Source organism: Tursiops truncatus, chromosome 6 (assembly GCF_011762595.2).
Source record: "Tursiops truncatus isolate mTurTru1 chromosome 6, mTurTru1.mat.Y, whole genome shotgun sequence".
Classification (NCBI taxonomy): domain Eukaryota; kingdom Metazoa; phylum Chordata; class Mammalia; order Artiodactyla; family Delphinidae; genus Tursiops; species Tursiops truncatus.
In genome coordinates this window covers 7,924,763-7,949,963 of record NC_047039.1, presented here as the reverse complement: position 1 = coordinate 7,949,963, position 25,201 = coordinate 7,924,763, and the positions used below count along the sequence as shown (strand labels likewise).

General features: G+C 45.2%; 1 protein-coding gene across 5 annotated transcripts in view; it reads left to right on the top strand.

Moving 5' to 3' along the window:
• Positions 1 to 25,201, top strand: part of FDFT1 (farnesyl-diphosphate farnesyltransferase 1) — a 57,002-nt gene that overhangs the window by 10,450 nt on the left and 21,351 nt on the right. For 2 of the 5 annotated variants that reach the window (XM_019932384.3, XM_073805771.1), the window contains exons 2-7: positions 6,157 to 6,254; positions 7,054 to 7,237; positions 12,031 to 12,159; positions 16,113 to 16,304; positions 21,443 to 21,619; positions 22,742 to 22,894. In XM_019932384.3, coding sequence (XP_019787943.2) covers positions 6,157 to 6,254; positions 7,054 to 7,237; positions 12,031 to 12,159; positions 16,113 to 16,304; positions 21,443 to 21,619; positions 22,742 to 22,894 — 933 coding nt within the window. Of the gene's footprint in view, positions 1 to 5,765; positions 6,255 to 7,053; positions 7,238 to 12,030; positions 12,160 to 16,112; positions 16,305 to 21,442; positions 21,620 to 22,741; positions 22,895 to 25,201 lie in introns of those variants that run through there. The other 3 variants (XR_012332355.1, XR_012332354.1, XM_004328547.4) reach the window with 2 other exon arrangements.

Here is a 25,201-nt window from a genome sequence, read left to right as displayed (position 1 = left end):
GGCCAGAGAGTCACATTAAGCAGAGGGTCGTCCAGATTCAGCTAAAAGCTGAACACGCTTTGTGTGATGGACACAGACTGGAAACCGTGTATCCTCAGTCGGTTCCCAGCCTGATGGTGAGCAGGTGTACAAAAGATACCTAGGAAGTGCCAAGTCATCTTAAGTACATTGAGATTTCAGGAAATTTTAGTGAAGTAGAACTGTTTTACAGTGAAAAGTCTTTAAAAAACACAGAAGTGCTTTGCAAAGTGTAGGGCCTTGAAAAGAGGTATTAGATTTAGATTAGTGGGGGAGGATCCTCTGTGGGGAAAGCCAGTATGAGCCAGTCATGTAGGTAGGACTAAGCACAGTGTGTGTGGCTGGAATTGAGTGCAAAGTGCAGTGGGTACATGTGGGAGTCCAGGAGCTGAGCTGTATTCCGTGAAGCAGGCAATGGTCAGATGCACCTGTGGCACTATGAAAGCAGTAGTTTTGGAACAGTAGTTTGGCAGGTGAATGGAATTAGGGGATTAAACTGTGAGAATAATCAAATTAATAACGATAATAGTAATATTAATAGACAGCATTTATTGAGTTCTGTGTTCCAGGCACTGGAGAAGCTCTTGAAGTCTGTTATGTCAGTGTTATCAGTTAGCTTTCGTTGGGTAACCACCCCAAAACGGAGTGGCTTAATTCTGGAGACTGGGTGCACAACAGTGTGACTTAGCACTCCTGAAGTGCACGCTCACAAATGGTCAAGATGGTCAATTTCATGTTACGTATATTTTACCACAAGTAAAAAACCAAACTCAGTGACTTAAAATAACAACTGTTACTTAGTTCACAGTTCTCTTGGAGAGCTGGGGTGTCCTGGTCTGGGCCAACTTGAGTGATTTCTACTGGGTTTGCTCAGCTGGCTGGTTGGCATGTGGCTGGACCATCTGATTAGCAGGCTGTAGGCCGGAACATTGAGGGGAGGCTGGGCCCTGTGTGTCTCATCCAGCAGGCTAGCCTGGGAACTCTGCTCTATTGACTAGAATCATGCAAACCCCAGTGTGCACGCACTCTTCCGCTTTCTGCTTGACTCACAGTTGCTACTGTCTTCTTGGGTAAAAAAAGTCACAAGGGGAGCCCAGGTGCGAAGAGGTGGAGATAGACTCCACCTCCTGATGGGAAGAGCCACAAACTTTGACCATTTTGTAACTTACCATACTTAGTCGATCTTGATGACAACGCTAAAGGGTAAGTGCTATTGTTACTGCCAGTTTACACATCAGGAAACTGTGGCGTAAAGGAGTTGAATTTGGAAGCTCTCGAGTGGTGGTTCCATGATGCCATCCCTGGCCTGTCTGAAGACCTTCATGCTTCCACTCTGGAGGCCACCCAGAATAAAGAGCACAGGCTTTGACTGGTCCCAGAGAGCTGATCACATTCCAGTGCTGTCACGTGTGCACCAGACACTTCACGGGCACACAGCAATTTCTGGCTTCTATCTGCCCTTCCCAATTCTGTTGTGCATTTCCTCCCTCCCTCCCTCCTTCCTGTCCTTCCTATATTCATTTAACAAACATCTGGCCGCCGGTTGCATGCTTGATATTATTCTGGGTGCTGGGATAAAACGGTGAACCAAATAGGTGAAGACCTTGCTTTTGCGAATCGTACATTCTAATAGAAGAGAGAGAGAAGGGAAAAAAAGCAAATATACAATATTTCAGGTGGAGAGAAGTACTACAAAGGAAAATGATAGAAGGGCAAGGGAGCTGAGTGTCTGAAGTCAGGGGACACAATTTATAGGGTTGTGATTTGGGTCCAGAGACTTCTCTGTGTCACATTTTCTTCTCTATGAAATAAGACTTGGAAAAAATGGTAGCATTGGATACCTCTAGAGAGGCAAGTGGGTGGCCACAGTAAGGGGTAGGGGTAAGACTTTTCACAGTATAATCTTTTAAATTTTTTAAAAAGTGAGACCTGGGCTATTTCCTCTCCTAGCTCTAAGATTTGATGAGCAATGCAGTACAGTACTATTTTGTTAGTTGTAGTTTTCCTGAGCCGTTTTTAACCCCCATGAACCATTTTTAAAATATAGCTGAGTATACCTCTAGTTAGAGGAAACATAGGAAAAACCATTTTTCCTTCACTTAACATTACCTTAGTTTCTCTCTTGGGTAACGAAGAAGCTGGGGGAAAAAAATTACACTTAGCAGACATGGAGGGCTGAGATTATTTCAGTCACAGAAGGATTTGGCTGTAGGAGTTCAGGGTTCCCTAAATTGACTTATCCTGAATTTTTAGGAGCATATAAGTAAATCTGGCATCATACTACCACCTGCAAGTTATGTGACATCACTAAGAGAGCACATAATGGAAAAACTCAGTGTTTTGTAATCATGCAGTTCTGGCTTCTATCAAGTCTAAATCCTATTACTTAGACTAATGTCTATGAAGTTTAATCCTGACTCTATTCCTTTTGGTGATTTAACGTCCAGCAACAGGTTCTTCCTCCGTATAATAGAGACAGTGGATCACAATCTGTCAATCACAATGTCCCAACTCCAAAATGGTCTGAAAACAAAGAGGTTTTTAATAAGTCTGGCTCAAGGTCACTTGGCAGTACAATGTGCTCTGATATATGATAAAGTGATCCCACTTAGTATAACTATTCAAAATGTTTTGCTGAGGAAGTGTCGATAATCAGTTACAGGGAGCCATTCCACAATGACAGGCTGTATGTGCATTTCATTGCCTGTCTTCTAAAACACTCCAGATTCTGAATTGTGCTACACATCTGGCCATGAAGACCTTGGGTGGACTGCAGGTCCGTATCACGTCATCTTTAAAAGGTTGCGTAATGTTTGTATTGTGCTTGGCATGTAGTAGCTGCCCAGCAAGTGGCAGGTATTACTCTTGCTGTTACGTAACTTCATTTCTCAAGTTTGTGAGGTTTTCCCTCCCTTCTCAGGGAGCCTGTGTTACTTAATCTGAATGGAAGGCCGTGGGGCGGGTTGGTTTCCGTCCACTTGTGGAACTGTCTTTCAGGTGGAGCCCCAGTCGTGGGAGGACAGTCCTGTCCTTCTCACCACTGCACACTCTTCCTCTCAATGCCCTTCATCCCTGTTTTCTCTCACTGGAGAGTTCTTGTGAGCACGCTCATCTCAGCAAAGAAAAACATCAGGAGGCTCTAGGGACAGGCCACAGTAGCTTTAGCTTTTTATTTAAAAAATTTTTTTTTTCCGTTAGCTCATGGGAAGCAAGCAATGGAAATATTTTTAACAGTGGTGTTTTCCATAGTGTGTTTCATAGTTATATCTCCCTGTATGTTCTTGGCAATTTGAGGAAATTATTGTTACAGAATGAGGTATTGACACAAATAGGTGCCAGGAAAAAAGAATGATGGGGTAAGGAGATGCAAAGTGATTTCGTGACCTCGCTCCAGTGGTTAAGAACCCGCCTGCCGATGCAGGGGACATGGGTTCAAGCCCTGGTCCGGGAAGATCCCACATGCCGCGGAGCAACTAAGCCCGTACGCCACAACTACTGAGGCTGTGCTCTGGACCCTGTGAGCCACAACTACTGAGTCCACGTGCCACAACTACTGAAGCCCGCGCACCTAGAGCCCGTGCTCCGCAACAAGAGAAGCCCCCGCAATAAGAAGCCCGCGCACCGCAACGAAGAGTAGCCCCCGCTCATCGCAACTAGTGAAAGCCTGCGAGCAGCAACGAAGAGCCAACGCAGCCAAAAATAAAATAAATAAATTTATATTAAAAAAAAAAGACATGACTGCTTTAAAAAAAGAAGAGTGGAGAAGGTGTGTTGGAAAGGAGGGGGGACACCTTCAAGATTGTTGCTCTTCAGAACGAGTGCGACGATCCTTTTTTTGTTAATATGTAAATTTATTTATTTATTTTTGGCTGTGTTGGGTCTTCGTTGCTTCGCGCGGGCTTTCTCCAGTTGCAGCGAGCAGGGGCTGCTCTTCGTTGCGGTGCGCGGGCTTCTCATTGCGGTGGCTTCTCTTGTTGCAGAGCACGGGCTCTAGGCATGGGGGCTTCAGTAGTTGTGGTGCGTGGCCTCAGTAGTTGCGGCTTGCAGGCTCTAGAGCGCAGGCTCAGTAGTTGTGGCGCACGGGCTTAGCTGCTCCGTGGCATGTGGGATCTTCCTGGACCAGAGCTCCAACCTGTGTCCCCTGCATTAGCAGGTGGATTCTTAACCACTGCGCCACCAGGGAAGTCCCAATGTGTGATGCACCTTTGACATCAGCCCCCAAACCCTTAGTTGTATCCGGGGATTAAAACATTTGGCAGTGCAGTGAAAGGAATCATTGTGGCCTGATAACAACAGTTGTATGTGAAGAGCTGGCTTAGAGGTCAGAAAAGAGCTGTTATTCTGTTCCTTCTATTTTATTGTGAAGTCTTGCCTCTCCACATTTTGATAGGGAAGGAGTTGGTGAATTGTTTTTAAATACTCTTTGAACTTATTCATTTACTCATCCGACCTTCACTGAGTATTTTTATATGCCAGACTGTATGTACAAAATGATTTTACTAATATATGGTGCTTAGTAAATGTTAATTTTTACTATTTTTTTAATTGAACTTGGCAATAATTTCTCATGGTTATGTGATTTAAAAAGAAAAGCTTTATTCTCTTGACAGAAGAACATGTATCCATGGTAGGAAATAAACACATATGAAAAGAAGATAGTTCACCTGGACCCCAGCAGGGTCCCAAGGTTCACTGTTCACATTCCCAAGTGACTATGGGATTTCCATATACATACATATATATGTATATATACACATGTATATGTGTGTACATATATTTATTTTAAACCATCCCACCTGTTGTTAGATATTGCAAATGTTTCCCGCTTCTCTCAGAAAGAGAGTGGGGGAGACTTGGGGGGGTGGTATATGGGGACTCTGTATTTTCCACTCAATTTTCCCTGAACCTAAAACTGCTCTAAAATATAAAGTCTCCATAAAAAAATATACAAAACAGCCAGCAATTCTTTCTGATATGCTTGCATATCAGAACATGGCTTTTTTTTTTTCTGGAAAAACAGTTTTTGTCTTCCTTAGGGAAGAGTTAATAAGATTCATAAAGATCGTTACAGCTCACTGATTTGAAAGGGAAAGATGATTAGAAATCTTAAAAGGAATAGCTAGCTTTCCAGAGGATAATAGAGGTTTAACAGGTGTTAAAGGAAAACCAGAACTGGACAGTAGTTAAAGGGGTGAAATCAGATTTCATTCAGAAAAGCAACTGCAATAGAGGAAAGAGACCTCAGTATAGAACTGGGCTCGGTTCCGAATACAACAAGGAGCAGAGTGTGGGTGTGGGTGGTTGGAAAAGTACTAAGAGGAAACCTCTGGGGTAAGGGGCATTCTGCTGAAACGACCTACCGGGATTCTTGCTGGAGGCAGGTCAGGGCGCCGGGATGGTGGGAGAAGAGGAAGTTCGGGTCAGATGGTGCAGTGATCATACATGACGGATGAGGGATTCTGGCTAAACCAATTTAGCAGAGTTCTTGCTAAAGCTGAGCGACGCAAAAGATAAACATAGAAGTACAAAGGTGGAGGATTGAGGAGCCTGACTAAAGTTTGGCCGAGGAGAGATTGGGGTTCCGTCAACAGCCTGCGGGTTCTGGGCAGAAGGGGAACAAGGTGAGGAAGGCGCGGGTGGTGAGCCATAGGCCGCGGGGCGGGGCTCGCATCTGGGCGGGGTGGGCGGGGCTGGCCGCGGGGCGTGTGGGGCGGGGCTCGGCTCGCACGTGGGCGGGCGGGGCGGCGGACGCCAGCTCACTGCTCCGCCTCCCCAAGCCTATTGCGGTGGAGCAAGAGCCGGTCCCGCCCTTCGGTGGGCGCCCCTCCGCTCCTCTCGGGTCTATGGAGGAAAAACGGCGCTGGCCCCGCGGTTCCCATGGCCGCAGTCGCCTGCGGCACCAAGGCCATGTCCCTTTTCAAGCGGACCTTGGTGCTGAGCCCCGGCGCGGCGCCCAGGGGCGCGGGCACTCCGCCGCGCGGCTGCCCCTTGCCCCCCGCCGCTTGGCCCACCAAGGACCGGCCGCGGGGAGAGGGCGTGTGCGGCCGGCTGCGGAGCCCCGCGGTAGCCGGCCGCTCGCCCCAGCCCCACTCCAGCCCCTCCGCGTCTCCCACCGCCGTGTGTCTCCTCTGCCCGCAGGACTCGCTCAGCAGCAGCTTGAAAACTTGTTACAAGTACTTGAATCAGACCAGTCGCAGTTTCGCAGCTGTTATCCAGGCGCTGGATGGGGAAATGCGGTGAGTGGCGCAGGCAGCTCTTTGTGACCTGGGGGAAGAAAACTGCTACGGGCCATTCGAAGCCACTTTTTGACACGGCCCCTCGCGTTGCTGTCGCCGTGCTTGTGGCGTAGCCTGAACAGGCCCCGGTGGGTGAAGGAAATGTTCGGGGTTGAAACACGCCTGTGTTTACTTTAGAATGCCCTTCCAGGCACCTGGCCATCTCATAGCTTCCCTGCAGGCCCAGCTCTTTCAGGGAGGGGGAGGGGATGTTTATTAACTTTTTTTAGCGCTGGCAGCTGGACCTGTCTCTAAGCGGCTCATGCATTTTCCTTGGCTTCGCTTATGCTACTTTGCATTTCTAGTATATTGGGTTAATTCTTCTGAAGTTGCCTCTGTGCAGATTATGTATATGACTTAGCCGTTAGGTATGATAGTATTGATAGTGAGAAGTTATTGTGTCTTTTGACTTTATTTTATCTGCAAAATAATAGTTCCTTCCAAATGGTCTGCTGGTCTTTCTACAGTTGTGCTGCATTAGTTAAATGTTTACTCATTGTGGGAGTAGTAGTGACGTGCAGCTGGCAGGTTCTTTCTTTATTTTTATAAATAAACTACAGAAGTCCATTGCTCCCATCTGAGAAAGAGAAGCCAAGAAGTTGCATTAAGTACGAAAAGTTTTGGATATCCTTTCATAGTTCTGTAGAGTTAAGGGTGTAGGAGGGTTTAGAAAATGGCCCAGCAAAAATGAGATGTGATTTTAAAACAAATATCTTTGAACGTTTGTTCCAATGTATTGATAGTTATTCCTTTCTTACAGCCATGCAGTATGCATATTTTATCTGGTTCTCCGAGCGCTGGACACTCTGGAAGATGACATGACCATCAGTATAGAAAGAAAGGTCCCCCTGTTACACAACTTCCACTCGTACCTTTATGAGCCCGACTGGCGGTTCACGGAGAGCAAGGAGAAGGACCGACAAGTCCTGGAGGACTTTCCAACGGTAGTGGGACTGACGGGATGCAGTCGTGCGCATGATTGGTGGGGTGGCCGTCAGCTGGCCCGTGTGCCTGGCGGGAACTGCAAAACCAGCAGTTTCAGGGCAGTGTAGCATAATGTGGCAATGGTGCGTCTCAAGCCAGACTGCCTGGGTTGGCGGCCCCATGTTCCCACTCATTAACTGGTGCTGCGTTACATAGCCTGCCTGTGCCTCTGTTTCTTCATCGGTAAGACAGAGAGAATAATGGTCCCTGCCTCCCAGTGTGGTTGTGAGGATGGAAAGAGTTAACGTAGGTGGAGCTCTTAGGTGTTAGCTGCTACTGTCATTACCAGGATGTTGTTGGGAAGTCCAGCCTTCCTTCCTGTGGAAAGAGTACTCCAGTGCCAGTGTCGTGAAAGATGGGTTCTCCAGCCAGTACACCCGAGAACGCAGCCTAGGTGTGTCGTGCTGCTGGCCTCTGGGGCACCCTGAACCTGGTGGTGTGCTGTGCAGCTGCAGCTCATGATGGGTGGCAGCTGTGGGGTAGGGCGTGGGCTCTTCGCAGCTGAGCTGAGGACTGAAGCAGGATGATCTCTGCCACCCGCAGCTGTGTGAGCCTGGACACACCCCTTAATTTCCTTGTGCCTCAGTTTCCTCATTTGTAAAGTTAGAGCCGCGAGGCCTGAATGAGTTCATACATGTAGAGTACTTAGAATAGTGTTCTGTAAATATTGGGTATTTAGTCCACTCAGTTGGAGTTAAGTGGGTTCTAATTAAAATCTTGAGCTTTAGAAGATCCCACAAATTCCGGTTGCTGAGGGTTAGGTGTACAGTGAGTGGGTTTGGGGCGAGGGCCTCCCTCACACAGCACTGCTCTCAGATAGGGGCAAGAAGGGCTCTTCCGCCTCCCCTCACTTATTTATTTTTCTTAAGTCCATCTTTTTTTTTTTTTTTTTTTTTGTCCGCGCGGTGTGGCATGCGAGATCTTAGTTCCCCAACCAGGGTTCGAACCTGTGCCCCCTGCATTGGGAGCCCAGAGTCGTAACCACTGGACTGCCAGGGAAGTCCCTTCCTGCCCCTCACTTTAGAGGGCCCCCCTCTGGGCCACCTCACCCTCAAGGGGGGCCGTGGGAGCGTGCCTGCCCCGAGCTTGTGCAGCTCCCCTTGTAGACCATCTTCTGGGGGTCTGGGGTTGCGTGCCCCTAATTCCCTGAGACACCCCACACACACACCGACTTGCAGTCCATTTCCTGGGGCCCATTTCCTCCAGGGTGTACTGTGCACCAGTGACCGTGACCCTTGGCCTGAGGGTGGCTCTTCAGGAGGGTCGTGGGTGAAGCTTGACCCTGCTGTCTGGGGTGTCCTTACACACGAGTGTGAGATTCCTCCTCCTGGCAGTCTCTGCACTATTTAATTTTGGAACAGAAGCCTGAGGGGCCAAGAATTGTAAATTCACACCCGAGTCCTCCAGGTGGTTGTGAAGGTATGTTTGTCAGGGTGGGAGAAGAGAACATACTGCACTTGGTAAGTTACTAGCTCGCTTGATGGTTTAAGATTTTGAGCCACATGGCGTGTGGCCACCGTTGTGCCCTTGCCCCAGGCCCGGTGGAAGGTGGGGCTGAGCCTCCACGGGGCCTTCTAACCGAGTGAAGTGGCTGAAGGCTTCCTCTGGTCAGCATTGACATGGGACCTGGGGCTGTAATAAGGCTTCAGTGCTCATTAGTTGATACCAGGCTTTCTAGAACACTCATTGTATATTAGGGGTTAAATTAGAGTGCATCTTTTTCACCTGGTACTAGTGGAGACTGGTAGTCTTAGAGATCTACCTCCAAACACAGCTTGAGAAATAAGAAAGGGTTACTTTTAAATGATGATGGCAATAATAGCGTACATTTATTGAGTTATGAGTTACGAAATGTATTTCGTTATTGGTTTATCATTTGCTTTATTTAATATTAATATAGTTTTAACATGTAATGGACGTGATACACTGTTAACCACGTGTGTATAGATAAGGAAACTGAGACATAGAGATTTAAGCCCCTTGCCTCAAATCACCTGTGAAGTTAAGTGGCAGAACCAGGATTCAAACACAAAAGGCCTACATCCAGAACCCTTGTGCTTAATCCCTGGCACACTCTACTGCCCCTTTAAAAAATGGTTAAAAATAAAACTTTGCATATAGGTGAAGGTAGCATCACCCAGTGTTTTGGTGGTTTTTTTTTTTTTCCTTTGGCTGTGTTGGCTCTTCATTGCTGCGCGTGGGCTTTCTCTAGTTGTAGCGAGCAGGGGCTACTCTTTGTTGCTGTGCACGGGCTTCTCACTGCGGTGGCTTCTCTTGTTGTGGAGCACAGGCTCTAGGCACACGGGCTTCAGTAGTTGTGGCTTGCAGGCTCAGTAGTTGTGGCACATGGGCTTAGTGGCAGTTCTTTTAATATTAGGAATATTAATTCTTTATCTGCAGTGTAAATTCCAAATATTTTTTCCACCTTTTCACCTGCCTTTTTTCACCTTAAAAGCACTTGGTTCTAGGAAACCATTTTTTTAAAAATATTTTTTTAAACTAAATAAATAAATTTATTTATTTACTTTTGGCTGCGTTGGGCCTTCATTGCTGTGTGTGGGCTTTCTCTAGTTGTGGCGAGCAGGGGCTACTCTCTGTTGCGGTGCGCGGGCTTCTCATTGCGGTGGCTTCTCTTGTTGAGGAGCATGGGCTCTAGGCACACGGGCTTCAGTAGTTGTGGCACGCGGGCTCAGTAGTTGTGACTTGTGGGCTCTGGAGCGCAGGCTCAGTAGTTGTGGTGCACAGGCTTAGTTGCTCTGCGGCGTGTGGGATCTTCCTGGACCAGGGCTCTAACCCGTGTCCCCTGCACTGGCAGGTGGATTCTTATCCACTGTGCCACCAGGGAAGCCCCACCCAGTGTTTTGATCATAACACCCCAAGGTTTATAATCAGGGAGATTTCTGTGTACATGCTCCCCTTGCCCCTGCTTCGGGGCTGGCCTTTCTCCATTGTACCAGTGGACTCCCCGTGGTGTCCTTCCTTCTCGTACTTGGAATCACTAGAGAGTGACCCTGGGACCTAGAAGTGTACTGTAGCTGGGAAACAGAATTCCCTGGAGGGACAAGGAAAAGCCCCTCCTGGCTGACCTCGTGGGCAGAGCTGCCTGGGGGAGTCGGGCCCCTCCCTCCCCACCCTCCCTCAGGTTTCTGGGAGAACGTAGAGCTCTTCATGGTCACTCCTCCTTAGATATTTTTGTTTTCATGTTTTGAATTATATAATGATGTAGTAAGTACCAAGGAGTTGAAGTTGGTTCACATCCAGCAGTGAAGTGTTTATTTTGGAGCCTTTGTTTTCAAGCCTGAGCTGCTCCTCCCCCAGCTCGCTGGCCTTTCCCCTCTTATAAATAGAACTGACCCAGCCTGGGATCTGTTGAAAGACCAGGTCCTTGGGAGATTCAGGGATTCACATGACCTTTGGTAGAGCTGTTCGTTTGCTTCAGTCCACGTGGGAATTACCTTTTGGCTCTGTCTTGGAACAGCTGTTCTGTAGAGAAGAGTTCTGGAGAGATCAGTTTGGTTTTATGGAATTTGGGGGTTTAACAGTTTATGTTTATCAGAATAATCCTAAAGGATCTTAGACTTCTGAACCCCTTCAGTGCCCTGCAACCCTCTGGGTTTCTCTCAGGTCCTTAAATTTAGGTGTTCCTTGAGGGAGTTTTTCTAACCTTTCTGTAAACATAGACCAGGTATTTCTCACACTTCGGAAGCTTAGCAAAGTCTATTCACTGTTTTCAGTATTGTGTGTTGATAGCATGTTATTTGAGAAGTTTCATGGTGTTTTATTGGGTTGGCTAAAAAGTTCGTTCTGGTTTTTCTGTAAGATGGGATGAAAACCCGAACAAACTTTTTGCCCAACCCAGTATATTCTATTTTGATAACCTACAGACACTTCTTTGAACTTAAGCAAGATACTTGTACAGTAGCAGTGACTTTTAAGAACATCAATAGTACTTTTCGACATTAAAGCTTGGGCTATGAAAAATAAATGTTGGATAGCCTGCTGCAGATTGAACTAAACTGAGTTGTTTAAGGAATTAGAAAGTGTAGCCTTATAGTAGGGAGACACTGTAGCTTCATGGTATGAATTCGGGAACTGAGGATAGACAGTGGTTGGCTGGTCTCCTTGCTAGAACATAAGCTCTGGGGGCGGAGTTTCTGGTCATCTCCCGGCTGTGCATTCCCAGTGCCCACAACAATGCTTGTTGCATAGGAAGTGGCCAAGACATGTTTGCACAAATGAATCTTCATTATCATGAGGCTTGTCTGAAAATGAGGCATTCTTCCTAAAATTCTTACACATATGTCCAGTTTTATGTTGAATTATCTCATTGCTCATTAGGTGGGAAGATGAGCGTATAATAAGACTATGAATCTTCTTTTTTTGGGGTGGGGGGGCCTTGCCCCAAGGCTTGTGGGATCTTAGTTCCCTGACTAGGGGTTGAACCTGGGCCCTCAGCAGTGAGAGCTCAGAGTCCTAACCCCTGGACCACCAGGGAATTCCCTGAATCTTATTTTGAGTCTAGAAACTTTAGCATTTCTGTACCCTTCTATTTTAATATTTATGAAATTTGCCGAACTTATTCTATATGTAGAAAGCTAGCATAACCTAGATGTTAGACTTACAGCTGGATCGTTTGGGAGTCTTCCCTAATGCGTTCTGTTGTTGCTTTGCTTTATGATCTGTAGGTACCCTGTTGGTGCCCAGTTTTAATACGTGTTTCAAATTTTCTGTTTTTTTATGACCTCCATTTCAGATCTCCCTGGAGTTTCGAAATCTGGCTGAGAAATACCAAACAGTGATTGTTGACATTTGCCGGAAGATGGGATTTGGGATGGCAGAGTTTCTGGATAAGCGTGTGATGTCTGAACGGGAGTGGGACAAGGTTAGTGTCCCTGTGGAGCCTTGTCGGTGTGAGTGGCACTGATGAACTGGCAGTGCTCACCATGACATTCGGGCCGAGGGACAAGGGATGGTTGTAATGTCTCCACATAAACACTTAATAGGGGCTTACGTGTCATCATACCTGGAATAATCGTTGCTCTGGGGAGTTTATTGTCAAGTTAGGCCAGGGGTCCCCAACCCTGGGCCATGGACCGGTACAGGTCCACAGCCCGTTAGGAACCGGGCCGCACAGCAGGAGGTGCACGGTGGGCGAGCGAGCGAAGCTTCATCTGCCGCTCCCCGTCGCTTGCATTAGCCATCCCCCACACCCCCACTCTGTCCGTGGAAAAACTGTCTTCCACGAAACTGGTCCCTGGTGCCAAATAGGTTGGGGACCACTGAGTTAGGCCAAAGCAGATATAACTCGTCCCAGAGGTGCAAACATTAAGCTGATGAAAGTGTCTCTGACTTGCTGTGAAATTTGAGGTTAATGACCAAATTATTGCATGTAATATAGAGACATCAATAGTTTTCACATCTTAAAATGTGTCTTCTATGTTTTTTTCCTTTACTGAGCACGTGTGTGTGTTTCTGAGTCATTTCCAGTTCCTTCATAACACAAGCTTACTTTTTTTTAAATGAAATTTGGGTTTCTTTTCGGTTTTTTTGGGTTTTTTTTGTTTTTTTGCGGTACGCGGGCCTCTCACTGTTGTGGCCTCTCCCGTCGCGGAGCACAGGCTCCGGATGCGCAGGCTCAACGGCCATGGCTCACGGGCCTGGCCGTTCCGCGGCACGTGGGATCCTCATGGACCGGGGCACGAACCCGTGTCCCCTGCATCGGCAGGCGAACTCTCAACCACCGCGCCACCAGGGAAGCCCCTCTTTTCGTTTTTAACATTTCTTTATTTAGGCTGTGCTGGGTCTTACTTGCGGAATGCTGGGTCTTCAGTTGTGGCATGCGGGATCTAGTTCCTCAACCAGGGATTGAGCTCAAGCCCCTTGCATTGGGAGTGCAGAGTCTTAGCCACTGGACCACCAGGGAGTCCCCACGAGCTTACTTTTAAATTCAGGGCCACCTTGGCCCCATTTACTTAGGAGTAGGTATCAGACTGTTAAATTGTATTCTGTGTCTGTTTCCTCAGAAACAAAACGGTTCACGAGGATCCCAAGGCATTAACTTGGATCATAGTTGCATTACGCTGAGGAGTGAGTGCCTTTCTAATACCCACACCTCCTTCCCCATCATCTTTTCATAGAAATAAGATGATGCGAGAGGTTCCAGGTTTCTCGACGTCCACCTACCTCCTCTTATGGTGCTTGTAGATGCACATACATGGAGGTACACGAAGGAGCCCTGGGGGGCCCAGGTTGTCTTCCTCTAGGGACAGAGCAGCTGGAAAGGGCTGTGAGAGCAGATGATGTGGCAGATACAATTATACTGGCTTTCATTTGGCCAGAGGTTATCCCTGACCAGCAGCTGTGAAGGATGTTGGCCAGGGGTTGGGGAGAGCTTGCTTCTGTGGACAAAGTGACGTAATTGACTACGGGGACTAAACTTGACTCAAAATACAAGATAGGAGGGGAGGGGGTCTTGCCCATTTTCCATAGGAATGGCCTCTGTGAGACTTACTCATCACCTCAGTGGAAGCAGAGACATTTTAAACGTCTAAACTGCGTACATATTTTGTGTCTCTAATAGTGTTTAGGTTAGGATCCCAAAAGAGATGCTACTGCATATTCATCGAGTGAGTGTAGGTCCAAGGTCTGGCCTCCTCATTTTTCACGACTCAAAACTTGATGACAGCATCTTTGGAACTGGTGGTTTATGCTCCACAAGTTAGTGTGAGTGTGGCTGCTGCTAGAATATCAGTTTATGAATTTAAAGTTAAAGCTGAAACTCCTGGCCATGAACCAGCGCTGGTTATCAGCACAGTAACTTCCTTTTCTGCCATGCAGATCTATTCAGGAAACTTAATTATAGGCTGTTGAGTAGAAGTTCGGATCAGATAAAACTGAATACTTGTAAATATTTTTCTTTTCCTTCAACTTGAGAGGAAAATGAATACCTCCATTCTAGGAGTATTTCTACCCAAAGAACTGTTATCTTAAAATATACTTTTCCTTGGACAGCAATATGGATGTTGTAATGTAATATGTAATGTTTTTTATTAATTTCTAATAAGTCTTTTAAAAATTTCTTGTAGTTGTCCACAGCTGCTTTCTCTCTGATTTCAGCATATCTTTACTCTTTCCAGATCCTTCCTCTCCTGGAACATATTTCAAGTGCTTTTTCTACCATTTCATCGTACCCCTTGATTAGTCTGTGACTTTGTATTACTTTCTTTTTTAAAAAAAATTAATTAGTTACTTAATTTTTGGCTGCGTTGGGTCATCGTTGCTGCGCACGGGCTTTCTCTAGTTGCGGCGAGCGGGGACTACTCTTCATTGTGGTGCGCGGGCTTCTCATTGCGGTGGCTTCTCTTGTTGCAGAGCACGGGCTCTAGGCATGCGGGCTTCAGTAGCCATAGCACACGGGCTCAGTGGTTGTGGCGCATGGGCTTAGTTGCTCCGTGGCGTGTGGATCTTCCCAGACCAGGGCTCGAACGCTTGTCCCCTGCATTGGAAGGCAGATTCTTAACCACTGCACCACCAGGGAAGCCCTGTATTACTTTAAACCAGAGACACTCTCTACTCTGGTCTTCCCCTAACTCTGCTGCAGAGGGTACCTTCATTAACTCCTCTTCACTTCTTAAGTTGTCTAGTGGACATTCATTTTATAAACGTATTGCTTTAAGTAATACAATATTGTAAATCAACTATATTTCAATTTAAAAACAAAGAGTATTCCATTGAGTTGTCTTGGAATACTCTTCTCCGGGGAGGACAGCTTTGACAAACCACTTGTATAGAAAGAAACTTCTCTGACAATTAAGATTTACATTTACTCAGACTTCATTTGAGAGAAAGGCAGAGTTTTAGCAAAGTTGTTCAACCTGCCTCTGAAGCCGTATGGCTTGGCTGAGAATCCCTGGCCTCTGACGCGCCAGATGAGTGATCTTGTGCAAGTGAAGTGATGTCTCTGTGCCTCAGTTTCTACATCTGCACAATGGTGATAATTAGTGAATGTGCCCCAGAAGATGTTTGTGAGGACCGAATATGCAGCATGCTTAAAACACATCATTGAGGACTTCCCTGGTGGTCCAGTGGGTAAGACTCCACGCTCCCACTGTAAGGGACCTGGGTTCGAACTCTGGTAAGGAGCTAGATCCCACATGCATGCCGCAACTAAGAAACCTGCATGCCTCAACCAAAGATCTTACATGCCACAACTGAAGATCCCGAGTGTCGCAACTAAGACCCAGCACAGCCTAAATAAATAAATGTAAAAAACTTTAAAAAAATGAGTGAAAAACTTAGGAAAGTATATTTAAAAAATAAATAAAACACATCCTTGTTATGTAAAAAAACAAAGTAGTACCACTACGTTCTTTTACTTAATGAGGATTTTGAGACACTGCAAGATCTTAAAATGTCTTCAAGATTAAATTCTGCTTAGTATTCTAGTTTCTGTTAGAATATTCCTTATTCCCTCAAGGCCTTCACTCCCAATTTGGGATATCAAAAAGTTTACTGTACTAGTTTATTTTTTCAATAACCTTTTATTCTAGAAGCAGTGCATGTGCATTGTACAGATATAGAAAATACAGTAAAAAATAAAATAAAAAAAATAGAAACATCACATGAGCCAGAGATCACCTTTGTTAAGTCTTTTGTGCACATCCTTCTTGGAATGTTTTTTACTCTTTACATGTACATGGTGTATAATGTGGTTGTTTTAAGCAAAATGAGATCTTTTACGTTCTTTTTGGAACCTGGTTTTTATAGCTAATCTGTAGCATTTCTGTTTTAGTAAAAGTTTCATTATTAAAGTACTTGAAAAATCATCTTTTACAGTACTGTCACTATGTTGCTGGGCTGGTGGGAATTGGCCTTTCTCGTCTGTTCTCGGCCTCAGAGTTAGAAGATCCCTTAATTGGTGAAGACACAGAGCTTGCCAACTCTATGGGCCTGTTTCTGCAGAAAACAAACATCATCCGTGATTATCTGGAAGACCAGCGAGAAGGAAGAGAGTTTTGGCCTCAAGAGGTAATAGGTTCAGGGGATTTGGGGAGAAACAATTTTGAATGCTCTCTGACAACAAAACATGAAACCCTTTTGGTTGCAAGTGACAGAAACACAAATCAAGCTCCCTTAGACAGCATAGGAGACGGTGTAGACTAGGTTAGGATTTAGTTTGCTTCAGGGGGACGGGCTGCATCCAGGGATTCAGACTGTGTAATAAGACTTTGTCCCCTTTCTACCTCTTGGACAGGCTTTGTCCAGTGGTGGGTATAACGTCCCATGACTCACTCATAGGCTTGGTTCCTATGCCCATCCTTTAATCAGTTAGTAGCCAGAGCGTTGAGCACTCAGTCTAGACCTGGAGTATGTCTGCCCACACATGTAGAATGGATTTCCTCCAAGAAAGAAGGACTCGGTGGCAAGAAGGGGCACCAGATGGGCACCCACTACAGATGTTCATTATCAGAGACAAGAGTGGATCTTTGACTTAATTTAAAATGGACAGGGAAAGGAAGGGCTTTGACATTGATTTTATTCAGAAGGAAAGCTAGGAAATCTTATGACTATCTCCTGATTTTACTCCAGCATTTACCTTTTGTTTTAATCCATCAAATGGTATCCTAGGGACTTCCCAGGTGGCGCAGTGGTTAAGAATCCGCCTGCCAGTGCAGGGGACACGGGTTTGAGCCCTGGTCCGGGAAGATCCCACATGCCGCGGAGCAACTAAGCCCGTGCGCTACAACTACTGAGCCTGCGCTCTAGAGCCTGTGCTCCTCAACGAGAGAAGCCACCGCAATGAGAAGCCCACGCACCACAACCAAGAGTAGCCCCCGCTCTCTGCAACTAGAGAAAGCCCACGCACAGCAATGAAGACCCAACGCAGCCAAAAATAAATAAGTTTATTTATTATTTTTAAAAAAAGATAAACGGTTTCCTAGAACCAAGTGCTTTTAAGGTGAAAAAAGGCAGGTGAGAAGGTGGAAAAGATATTTGGAATTTATACTGCAGATAAAGAGTTAATATTCCTAATATTAAAAGAACTGCCAAAAGTTAAGTAAAAGACCAACTGCACAGAAAAAATGGGTAAAGGGATAAGAACAGGTAGTTCACAGAAAGAAAGATGGAAATGATCCTTAAATATCTGGGAAGTGATCAGCCTTACTCCTGATAGGTGAAATTCACATTAAACCTCCCCTCACATTAAACCTCAGACATCATAGGTTTTCAAGCCTCCCAGGTGACTGTGGTGTGCAGCGAGGTCGAGAAACAGCTCTTGATGACCCTCCTTTGACACCAAGGCTCAGAGAAGGGAAGGGGCTTGTCTCAGGACTCCCAGAAGGGGAGCTTCTGTCTCCTGGGTCTCAGCCCGGTGCCTGTCCAGGAAACCACACCGCCTTTCAGACGAGGCTCTGCATCCCTGCAGGTGCCTCACTGCCCACTCTTCTGTAAAATAGAATAGTTTATACCACCAGGCAGTGGTGCGAATAAAATGAGAAAAACTTCTAGCGCAGAGTGCTTAGTAAATGTCAGTTCAAGCAGTTTAACGACCACAAAAAACAGTCGTGAGATACTATTTCCTGCATCAGATTGGCAAAGTGTCGGAAGTTTGATAAGCCGTAAGCCATGCTGGGGAAATGGGTGCTCCCGTGCGGGTGGTGAGCGCAAGCTTGGCCAGTGACGACTGTGGGAGGTTACTGACCGCAGCCACTGTTTGTAATAGTTAACGTTTATAAACGACTCAGATGTCCGTCCGTACGGGACGGAGGGAATGAACTATGGTCTATCCACGCAGTGGAGCACCAAAAGAGCGATCCTCCTGTGGAGTGAGCTCCAGGTTATATTACTAAGTGAAAAAAGCAAGGTGCGTAACAGTATGTGTAGTTCCAAAGGAAGGATAAACCAGAAAGGAATAAAGTTTTCAGTAATTATATTGTGAATAATAATATTGAAACTATTATAGAAACTTTACAGCTTAAAGAAAATAGGTAATTTTGTTCGTATCATTAGGAAGCAAGATTTTCAGTCTAAAATAAAAGTTGCAAAGATAGAAAACACTGAAGTTAAGCAAAAACTCCAGTGATCCTAAACTGGATTCGAAATATCGGTATGAACTCATGATATCGTTTCTCTTAGAAAATTCTAGCTCCATCCACTAAGAGTTGTATTGTAGAAAGAGGTTCAAGTGGCTCCTCAGTCCCCTTGATGGGACCCTAATAGTCTTTGATAGCTGCCGTGCCATTTGGTGGTATGTCAAGATGTTCCAAGCTCATTTTGTACATTTTTTGACTGGGATTTGGACTCACCCAGCTCTTCAGGAAGCCTAAGCTTTCTGTTAATGGGAAATGGGGCCTCCAGACCACACTTGGGCACTCGGGGTGGTCATTGCTCTTGGAGTAGTCGTCGTGTATATTTAGTTTTAAATCTAAAATTTTTACCTTGTAGTTTATATTGATATTTCCAATTCAAACTCAGGACTGTTACCTAGTCTCTTCTGTATTACATCTCTACCTCTTCCTCATCCACAGTCGTATTTCTCAAGGAAAATAGGAGATGATAGAATTAGTATATCCCATAATGACTCACTTGCTTTTTTCCCACATTACAGATGTAATTACACATTACCGCAGTCTCTGAATAGTGACTCTAGTGCTACTGCTACCAAGTGTGACTACTGAGCACAGTTGAAAATATGTTTTCGCATATGCTAGCTAATTCCCTATTTTTATATTGTATTTACATCTAAATTGTCAGATCAGATAGCCATTAAGACTGGACTTCCCTGGTGACGCAGTGGTTAAGAATCCACCTGCCAACGCAGGAGACACGGGTTTGAGCCCTGGTCCGGGAAGATCCCACATGCCGCGGGGCAGCTAAGCCCGTGCACCACAACTACTGAGCCTGTGCTCTAGAGCCCACGTGCCACAACTACTGAAGCCTGTGTGCCTAAAGCCTGTGCTCCACAACAAGAGAAGCCACCGCAATGAGAAGCCCACACACCATAATGAAGAGTAGCCTCTACTCATTGCAACTAGAGAAAGTTGTGGCTCACGGGGTCTAGAGCGCAGGCTCAGTAGTTGTGGCGCACGGGCTTAGTTGCTCCGTGGCATGTGGGATCTTCTCGGACCAGGGCTTGAACCCATGTCCCCTGCATTGGCAGGTGGATTCTCAACCACTGCACCACCAGGGAAGTCCATTAATATTTATGAATTTTGAAGAAAAAAAAGAACGATACTTCCCTATGTTTATACATGTTGGTAATAGTTTGTTCTTTATACTTCAAGGTCACTTTTTCTGGATGTAAAGTTTTTATCTCACATTTTCGAGTTTCTTAAACGTGTTACTCCATGTTCTCCCGCTTTAGGACTGGCTGTTGAAAATCTAATTCTTTTCCGTATACGTTATGGGTTCTTTTTCTCCTCCTTGGTGGTCACTGCCTAGATCCATTATCAATGGAGATGCTAAATGGTGCTATCTTAATTCTGTCATCCTTTCTGCATTTATTAGCTGGAATTTTGGATTTTGCAAAACTGTGATGATGGTAGCATCATAGTGTTTGGATTTTCCCAGATTCTCACCCCCCCCCCCAAAAAAAAGTGATAAAAACTCAACCAAAAAACTGAAACAGATGTATCCAAAACAATGGATAGCATGTCCAGAAGCACAAGTGACAAAGCACCCCCAGGAGCTCCAAAACACAGATGGGTGCAGACAAAACAGCAGCTCCGAAAACAAAACCTGCAAAACCTGTGCAGGACAAAGCCAAGGTGCTACAGGTGTCTCAGACCCGAGAGCAAGAGTGAACAGTGGGATGGACCCATTTGAGAAGAGCAGGTGAAACAGGAATGGGTGTTCCTTCTCTGGCTGTGGGCGAGTCCACGGGGGCCAAGGGGAAGCCTGGAGGAGCTGGAGTGCATTGGCCCCCTTGAACTGGATGTGGACACAGACCCGTCAGGATTCTCTTCCAGGATTGGGCCCACCTTGAGGGGTGAAATAAAAACTGAGCAGCGAGACCTATGTGACATCAACCAGATGCAACATATGAATCTTGTTTAGGTACTTACTGGAAGAAACCAAGTGGAAAAAAAATTAGTGGGATAATACAACTGCTAATTGGATAATTTGTATTAAATATTTATCGTTAACTTTTAGTTGTGATAAGATATATGTACAAGAAAGGTTCCTAGTCTTTTAGATATTCATAATGAAGTATTTGTGGATAAAATGATATCTTAGGGCTTTAATTTAGAATAATTTGGGGGCTGGGGCCATATAGCTGGAACAAGATTGGCCAAGTGTCAGTAACTGTTGAAGCTGGTGGATGGATATGTAGGCGCCCATTAGCGTTTTTCTCCAGGTTCTGCAGGACAGTCTAGTACCAGCAATCTGAGTGGGTTTAGGTGCAAATTAAGAATGGATAGCAAACGTGACTTACCATAGAATCTCTTAGTCCTTTTAGGCCTAGTCATTTATTTTGGGGAGTGTATAAAGTTACAATAAGCGTTATTCTTTAGGAAGCTTAAGAATACCCAAGGGTAAAAGTAAGTTATTTGCTAGCTTCAGAGAATCCTCTAAATACTATTAAAGATCATCAAACCAATTCTGTTGTTGGAGTTGAGGCTGTTATTTCATTTTCAGGTCACTAAGGTCAAGGAGGTAATGTTCTTACAGTAGAGACTCAGCTCATTTCCCCAGATACGCTTGTTCAGCAGTGTTCTTATCAGAACTGGGAATGTAATGTTAATCATTAATTATTTTGACGCCTTGGCCATCTTGAGAATGTTTAGTGTTCAGCTTGTAGTGCTGTTGTAGCTGATTTTGTTAAAGCTGGTTATCTTTTCAGGAACAGACCCATGCCTTGCACATAACAGGAGGCCTCTTTGGCCTGAGGTCATCAAAGTATTGCTTAGTACATGCTGCACTAATTGTCCCAAAGGGACACTTTCCCAAATACTTAACTGACTCTTGATTATGACTAGATCTTGATTGTAGTCATAATAGACATTGCATAGAGGTTAAAACGGACTTGGTCTTGGTGAAAGATGAGGCAGCAGCTAAGAAAGGCTTTGTATATCATAGTTCTTATACACAAAGATCCTTTCATGTGACTTGTACACTGTTCCCCTGTGCATGTGCTGACTCGTCTTTCGATCTTATCTGCCTAGGCTTGGAGCAAGTATGTGAACAAGCTGGGTGACTTTGCCAAGCCAGAGAACATGGACTTGGCCGTGCAGTGCCTGAATGAGCTCATAGCCAGCACGCTGCACCACATCCCTGATGTCATCACTTACCTTTCACGACTCAGAAACCAGAGCATATTCAACTTCTGTGCTATTCCACAGGTGTGGATCAGGGAGGCCGAGGGGTCGGGGTGGTGTGCTGGGGATGGCATGCCTGGAACGCGTGTACTGTTTTGGTCTGTGTATTCCGGAATGTGGTTCCTCAAAAAAATGACTAGTGTATTTTCTTCTGCCAGGGGCAGGCACGTTCACAACACCTCCCCTCTGCCCCATGGCCATCACACTCAGGTCAGCCTTGAGGTTAAGCCTGCTTCTTTCCAGAACCTTCTAGAACCCTTTTTTCTAAACGAGCTAGTTTGATGTTTATCCTCACAATTAAATCTAGGGCTTTGAGTCAGATTTATGAGGAGTGCTGGGTGAAACACAGGTGAAGCTGTTACTAAAAAGTCTTATTTAAGCACCTAATTTTGGCTCTCCTTTCCCAGATCTTGGGATAACAGAACCTGGTCCTGTGGACCTAGGAGCTTATACTTTTTAAATGCCTTTACCAGTTATTTCCGTTTTTAACTCAAATAAAATGAAGAAAGTTATAAGATTTAACTGATTTGGAAACATGGTTTCGTCTTGTTCTAATGACCAATCTGACCAGTTGATGGAACTAAACTCTTTATGCCAGACTTATGTTTCCATCTATCCTAGAAATAATTTACCTTTGAGCATGGGAAACTACATGGCCCCCTTTCTTTTGTCCCCTGCCACCCCCATGCTACTTTTTTTTTTAATGTATAATGATTATGTTCATTGTAGGAAAAATGGGGAGAAAAAACAAAATAGATATTATTTTGGATATTTCCAGATATTATTTTGGAATATCTATTTTTCAGACCTAATAACCTATTGCCCCAGCATGGAAAATGTTACATTGGCTTGTGTTTGTTTTTCCCAAATAAAAAGGAAATATCGTGACTAAACTATAGAATTACTCAAGACTGCAAAGGGCACTTGATTCTGTGTTTTGCTGAGAAGGGGAAACATGGGAAAGGGAGAGGTCTTGACATGCTTTCTTTATGGGTCTTTTCTCTTGGTTAGTTGCATCTTAGCCCTTCGGCACTTTCTACCGAAGGTTCTCTTCCCTTCTCATGATGATTGCTTACCGTGCAGTTTCTCACTTCTTTTCATGAAATGAGATGAATTAGTGTTTCCTCTCTCTCTCCTTATCTGTAGGTCATGGCCATTGCCACTTTGGCCGCCTGTTATAATAATCAGCAGGTATTCAAAGGGGTGGTGAAGATACGAAAAGGGCAAGCAGTCACCCTGATGATGGATGCCACCAACATGCCCGCTGTAAAAGCTATAATACACCAGTACATGGAAGAGGTGGGCTTTCATTTAATAATATCACTATTCAAACATTTCGTATTTGGATATTAGATGATCTTAACAGCTCACAGTGTTACGGTACGGCATTGGTGTTGGACGGGTTGGTGTCCTTTATTTGGAAGAATAGGCACAGAGCGCCGAGTGTTGGGAGCTGCCCGGTACCCTGGTCAGAGGGGATAAAGGAAGCCAGGCCTTAGGATGGAGCTTCCAGGAGAATCCTATTTTTTGAGCTGGAAGATGAAGTTAGAGGCCAACCAGGCTTCTTGTCTCACGGCTGAGGCGTGTGAAGCCAAGGCTGTGGCTGCTGACGCAGCATCTGACTGAGTGGATCCAGGACCCCAGGCCACACTCCCGACACCTGGTGCAGTACTTTCCACTATGGCAGGGACCTCAGTTGGAAAACCATTGTGGGGAATTCAGCAAAGGAAAACCATCAAGCTGCAACTATTTCTAAATTTTCTGATGCAGATCCCATTTCAGATGCCCAAAACCATCCTGTAAAACAGAACATGCTTGTTCTAGTCAAATCTCCAACTCTGGAGGGTGTAATCCATGACTTGGTTCAGAAGAACTTTTTCTTAGAGGCTAGAACTCTACTTGCCAGGCCCTGGAGTAAGGCTTCTCAAATGGAGCTGATCTGGCTTCCCCCTCCCCTGGGGGACACTTGGCAATGTGTGGAGACATTGTTGATTGTCACGCTGGGGTGTGAGTGGCTACCACCATCTGGTGGTGCGTAGACACCCGAGATCCTTAGGTTGGTTCTTAGTGAAGACTGAAATACTGCAGAAGGAGATGAAAACATAAGGTCTCCCTCCCCGCAGATCACTGCTGCGCCTAGTTTTCTGACCCTTCCAGTCCCCCGGTTACGCTTTGACAGGGGTGAGATTTGTAGCAGCAGTTTCATCTAGAAACAGAATTCTACAAAACAACTCTTTCCTCTGATTCCCATTGCATATTGCACCTTCTCCTTGTATTTCCTCCCTGTCTCACACCTGCCAAGTTTTGCACCTCAGCATTTCTGCCCGAGGCACCTATAGAAGGTATAAGAGAAAAATCAGATTTAAAAAAAAATCCTAAAATTCTTTTGCTGACTAGATGAATATGTTCAGCCATTGACTAAAAAACTGCTACTGACGAGACTTGGGAAATTGGGGTTCACTGTTTAGCCAGCACTTATTTGGGGCGTACTCTGTGCCTGGCACAGCAGCCAAATAGGTGGATACTGTTAACGTCAAGGAAATTTGAGGCCCTAACCCCACGGCTGGGGCCAGAATTTGGACCCAGGTCTGGCTGGCTTCGGAGCCTACACTGTTCACCATGATTCTGAGGGCTTGAATTACCCTTTCTAAACTGAATAGTGCCTTTTTTAGGCGCTGTTTCTCTATTTTATGTAAATTAGAAGCATTCTATATGGTTTGTAGTTCAGAGAATATTTTAGTTTTGCAGTTTTATTCTGATCACTGATTTTAGAAAACGATGTTTAAAAAAACTGGTAGGCAGTTCCATACTATATTAAACTTCAGATTTTATTAGGTATTTTCCTTAACTACTGGAATTAAATCTAGTTGTGATTCACAGTTTGATTTAGAGCAGGGCTGGCTGACCCCCTGATTTTGTAAATGCCTTTTTATTAGGACATAGCCATGCCCATTTGTTTCCGTATTGTCCGCGGCTTCTCAGGACTCTACAGCAGCAGAGCTGAGAGGCTGTAACAGAGGGGGCCCACAAAGCTGAAAATACTTGCTTGGACCTTTAAGGAAAAGTTTGTTGACCTCTGATCTAGGGCATGAATTATTTTGTTTAAAATTACTCTAGGGACTTCCCTGGTGGTCCAGTGGTTAAGACTCCACGGTCCCAATGCAGGGGGCCTGGGTTCGATCCCTGGTCAGGGAACTAGATCCCACACGCATGCCGCAACCAAAAGATCCTGCATGCCGCAGCGAAGATCCCACACGTGGCAGCGAAGATCCCGCATGCCACAACTAAGACCCGGCACGGCCAAATAAATAAATGAATATTTTTTTCATATATTTCATTTATATATTTCATTTATATATTCAAATAAATAAATGAATATTTTTTATAAAACTACTCTAGTGAAACTCAGGGTATTTTGGAGGAAATACTAATAAGTTGATTTGTCTCAAAAAAATGAAAATTTCTAAGTCTCAAGTAATAGAATGTGACGATGGTTTTAATATCAGCCTTAAGGACATTTTTTTTTTTTTTTTTTTTGGCTGCATTGGGTCTTCATTGCTTCACGCAGGCTTTCTCTAGTTACGGAGAGCGGGGGCTACTCTTCGT